This window comes from Varroa jacobsoni, unplaced genomic scaffold (genome assembly GCF_002532875.2).
Source record: "Varroa jacobsoni isolate VJ856 unplaced genomic scaffold, vjacob_1.0 scaffold_312, whole genome shotgun sequence".
Taxonomy (NCBI): domain Eukaryota; kingdom Metazoa; phylum Arthropoda; class Arachnida; order Mesostigmata; family Varroidae; genus Varroa; species Varroa jacobsoni.
In genome coordinates, this window is record NW_019213214.1 from 208,020 (window position 1) to 213,109 (window position 5,090).

Below are 5,090 nucleotides of genomic sequence, written 5' to 3' on the forward strand. Positions count from 1 at the left end.
AAAAATATTGTCAGGATAAAAATTATGTTACGGTACGTATTTAATTAGCAGTTAACTCTGTGTACTTGTGCATTGTTATATATAAAATTAAAGAACTTCGTTTCATGAGCTAGATAATTAGTACTACTCGATGTTAAAAACAGAGTGATATTTGTTGTGTGGGTCTTCAAAATCATCCTGCCTTTTGTGAACTGAGCCAAAGTGTGTGGGCAATAATTCCGTCTCGAATTGACCTCCAGCTAATAAAAGGCCAACATCGGCTAACATCGACGATTTTTTGTTTGAATTTGTGCGGCTTATATCTAAAGTCAGTACGAACGCTACGTCAGCCCCTGGACTATCGTCTAAAGCGATGACTTTAACTATGCGTGATAAGGCCATTGCGTAAACGATCTGCTTCACGTATGACACATCGATACGTGATGCTATTAGGATGAATAAATTTTGTCAGGCGTAAAACTGAGCAAAATTGTGATAGAATGACATCCCGATAGCATCCGTGTGCGGCCGGATGGGTTTTCTAGAGGCATGCAAAAAGCTGGCTTATTTTCAACTTTATTTGTTACGATTACATTGGCTTGTGAGTTCTTTTTCATATTTACTATTGTAGTAATTACTCTGAAACAACCGAGAGTAGCTAAAACGTTTACTCGTTTTACCTGTTGTTCTAATGTTTCTGTTAGACGGCGCTCCATGTTGCCTGTGAGCACGAGGACGACTGGAGTGCGAGACGCCTTGTACTGGCCGGCGCGACAGCTGATCGGCCGGACGATCTGCGCTTCACCCCCCTGCACATTGCCGCGCAAAAGGTGAATAGCACGTGTCGACCGTTGGTTCGCTAAAACGTACCTGCTTTTTGTCACAGATTCTTCTTATCCGAGAGTAAATTGTACTGACAAATTTAATGGATTGAGGCGTGTGAAATTTCACCATATTTAAAACATTTATTTGACGGTCCAACATATCTTATTGGCTTCTTTTTGTTGCTTCATTAACGAACAGGGTAACGAAGCGCTGGTTCGCGCGATCACAGCACCTGCCCGCGCTGATGAAATAAGTGAACTTGGCCTAACATTTTACGGTTAGTACTAAATTGGGATTTGAACAGAAATCACTGTTAGACCTAACTAACAAAACTTGGCTCCGACTGCTGTTCTTATAGACAATGTTGTTTTTATTCTAAGTTATTCTACACAAATATGTATTATGCACTAGGTGCTCATTTCACTCAAAACAATCAAAAAATCAACTATCCGATGCAGCTCTTGCAACTTCTATAAGCGCAATAGATAGTCCTGGCAGAATTTGGTCCTGTCATTTAGCTAAGGTTGCACCTGATATAATCAAATCAAGAAGGATTTTCTCGACCTGAACAGCGTAATATACGGACGTAGCAGAAGGGGCTTTATCAATACCAAGCACTCGCCCCCTTTTTCGCTGACATCGTTCATAGAACTAAACATAGATTTCTGATCATTTCTTCATCCATTCAATTCTGTCTTCAACATAACTAATGGCGAGCATGTGACGAAACTCGTTCCCGTCTCTTAACAAACAGCAGCAAGCTGTCGTTATGTTCGAAACGACTGAAGACTGACGTTCTGGTTCTAATCATTATCGCTGCTCTATGCCAGGCCTATTGAAACGTCCAGTACTTTCCGATATCTTACGCGTACAATGATTGACAAAATGAATCAGATGATATGTTGAGCTATTTAGGATAAACCGTCACAAAAGGTTAACTAAGGCTGAGTGGCTGTCTAATTTATGAATTATCCAGCAGCGGATACTACTGTTTTTTATTTTATATTCAACTATTCTCTCCTTCACACTATAGGTAACCCGAGTGTTCGGAGAAACCAAAGATGTTAACAAGTCCACGCTAAAATTTTGCACATGCCTTGTCTGTAGGATAGGACACTCGGTTAGCGTAGGTAACGAGAAACCGATGATCAGTGCTCGCTTCATAATTTAATAGTGATAGAGGCGGGATCCTTCTTTTCGGAACGCAAGTATTACTTCGTCTGTTGTTCTTATGGGATGAAATTATTCTAAAATGATTATCGGTTGTTGTACTTACTGATCTGTCCCATCTTCGGTAATACGCTGTGCTATCTGCTTTGGGTGGCTGCCTCAGTCGAAACAGAAGAGCTGTCGCACAAAGCTGCGCTAACTTTGACCAGACAAAAATGACTTAGCTTAGGCAATAAACAGAAAAGATAAATACTCTGTAGCTAGCACTCGAGATATAATTATGTTGTTCTTTGTTGTTTTTTAGTTGTGACTCCTGCACAACCGCGTACGAAGCTGGTCGAGCTGAATCAGCTGTGTTCGCTTGGTATGACCCCGTTACACCTAGCTGTAGAGTCGGGGAATATTCGTGTGTTGGAGGCCTTGTTGCCATTTGCAGGTCACGCCAACACCCTCGAAATGCGCGAAGGTCGTACAGCGCTTCAGCTGGCGATTGAGCAACGCCGTACCGATATGGTAAGGGCTTTGCTAAATTCTGGTGCCTCAATCGAGCAGGAAGATTACGCCGGACGTACCGCAATCATGAGGATTCATCGTAAGCAGAAGCTTATGCACGGAAGCCAGATCCCTGAACTGACCCAATGTCTCATGTTACTCCAAGCATTTGGTGCACGGGCTCCAACCAGAGAAGAACTGTCATTGGAAGATGACACCAGCGACGATGATGACGGAGTAACCGCAAACAAGCGACTGCGTCCTCAGGGTTGCCGTCCGAAAGATCAGCAGGTTCCCTGCTAGTAATTAATCAATACAACGTTTATCGATCGAAAAGGTGCTCTTTACGCACTCTGCCTGGAACATATATTTACCACTAGCCGTGCCATACGTCTTGTACTGGCTTCGCGGGGCAATAGCCCCTCTCTGTAGGACACCCCGCCTGCCTGACCTTTCCTGCGTAATACGCAAAAATGTTGTTATTATGACAATAATTAATCCTGTGATCTTGGCCAACAAGGCCACGAATGATACGGTAAATTAGACCAGTGACGACAGGAAACGGTAGAACATAACTACGGAGACACAGAGAACGTTGGTACACATAGATAACACACTAACTAGTGTGATCTATTATCCCAAGCGCGCAAAAAGAGGCATAATAGACTCAAGTTGTCCCTCTTAGCAACAACAGAATTCTATCAGATTGTGTAGATTCCTGGCTTAATATATACTACATTACCTTTACCAGTGCACCGCACTCAGTATTGAAGGAACATCTAGCGTTGCTAACAATATTCTGAGTTTTATTAGCAGTTCTATGAATAAAAGAAAATATCGATTCTTCTTGAGAACGTTACCTGTAGAAGCACAATTTATGGTTGAAAGGAAAGTATTTAAATTGTTCATGAAATGTTTGACTTGCATGTGATTTATAGGGCCGCCATGCTTAGCCAATTGGACACGACGGGAACTCTTTATATCTTTTTCCCAAACATACCATCAACATACATTTTATTCAATAACGCGTTACGGCTACGTTTGTTACAGACAATTATAGCAGGAGCTTGTGTTGAAGGTCTTTTTTTATATCACACATCTGCTATTTAAGAAAGAAGGAGGTAACACACGAGGTAGTTGCGGTACATATAAACATAATGAAAATTTAAATTATGTATGAATTGTAAAAGAAGTTCTCACAGTTAAAAGGTGATAAAACACTTCGCAATTATATAAGGATAAAGCGATAGTTACAATAAATAGACGGTTATGGGTATCGTACGTACAGTGGACGTTAAAATACTAGGGATAATAATTAAATTACCAATAGACCCTGCCGTATTGTAAAGAAGTGCGAGCTGCCGTTGCGTGATGTCTGACCTAGATTAACGACCATTAGGACATTCATGTGGCATTGTCCGCCAGCCTGCGCGGCCTGCTCACGGCACCAAAGTCCTGTCTGAGAAGACATCCATTCGCCTACTCATGTGAAGACTACTGGTTATGGCGTAAGACTGGCAGCAAAAAATGGCTTTTATAATAAAAACTTTTGTCTACTCGCGTATTGTACATAAAACTAAATTAATCAAAAGCAGGAGACAACGTAACAAAAACAGAATAGCCTAATAAAGTTGTTATAGGGTTGTATACAAATTGGGTGCGTCGTCTTTTTAAGTGATTGGTCATATTTGTTCATTGTCGGAGCTATTACTTTTGTTATTATTCAAAACAGTTACGGAAACCGTCTCAAAAAATCGATTTCCGCTACCAGCACAAAACAATCCCAACCAATGCGCTATCGAACTGTAGTAGCACGCGCGACCTTCTCATACGCGCCCTGCAGTTCTATCGGCATATTAGTAGCGCGTTACCTTACTGTCTCAGAAGGGCTCTCAGGTCTTCGGCATCATTCAGTTTTTCCCACGTCGACAGATTTATTATTCATTTACCTGCGAGATCCTGTGTTTTTCTGCTGAGATTCTTTCTTTACCTTCGTGAAAAATCAAAATTGCGTGAATGTTCGGACCCGAACACGCCACTTGCTTGCCATTTTTTAAGTTAACGGATAAGCAGACTAGCCACCACGTCTTGGCGCTCTCGTTGTGGATTTCATTTACAGATAGACAATCCGTATAAAAAACATATTGCCACGAATAGGATATGATAGGTAAATGAAAACCATATGGTTGTTTTGGCGCAAACAGTGTTCTCGGAACAAAAACGATATATAATACTTGATGCCAGTATACCTACGTGATTTTAATTTTCGGTAACTAGCAATTCTATTTATTTCGATTCTTTTTTCAGAGCTAAGTTTATTCATCTGTAAATGTTGACATAGACTAATATGACAGAATCTTATTTTCTGCAAAATTCTAATACGCTACAAACCTAGCCAAAAGCATTGCAAGCACAATTAATTGTTACCAATACGAGAGCAGGTACTGAGGCGATCCTTTGCCCAGCCTTAGCGAGTGAAGCAATTTTATAGAAATAGAAGCACAAATTTCTTCTTGTGTACATTCTTTTCGTACACTAATATATTAATACTGGCTTTGCTTATTATATAGTATATTATATTTTTATTAATGAAATTTGCTTTTTATTCTAATAACTATTATCAC

General features: G+C 40.5%; 1 protein-coding gene across 3 annotated transcripts in view; it reads left to right on the forward strand.

Moving 5' to 3' along the window:
• The window catches only part of LOC111259254 (NF-kappa-B inhibitor cactus), a 19,623-nt gene extending 15,504 nt beyond the window's left edge, over positions 1-4,119 (forward strand). For all 3 annotated transcript variants that reach the window (XM_022831133.2, XM_086967823.1, XM_022831132.2), the window contains 3 exons: positions 684-809; positions 1,003-1,081; positions 2,279-4,119. In XM_022831133.2, coding sequence (XP_022686868.1) covers positions 684-809; positions 1,003-1,081; positions 2,279-2,769 — 696 coding nt within the window. In that variant the 3' untranslated portion in view covers positions 2,770-4,119. The remainder of the gene's footprint in view (positions 1-683; positions 810-1,002; positions 1,082-2,278) is intronic.
• Positions 4,120-5,090: the final 971 nt, after the last annotated feature.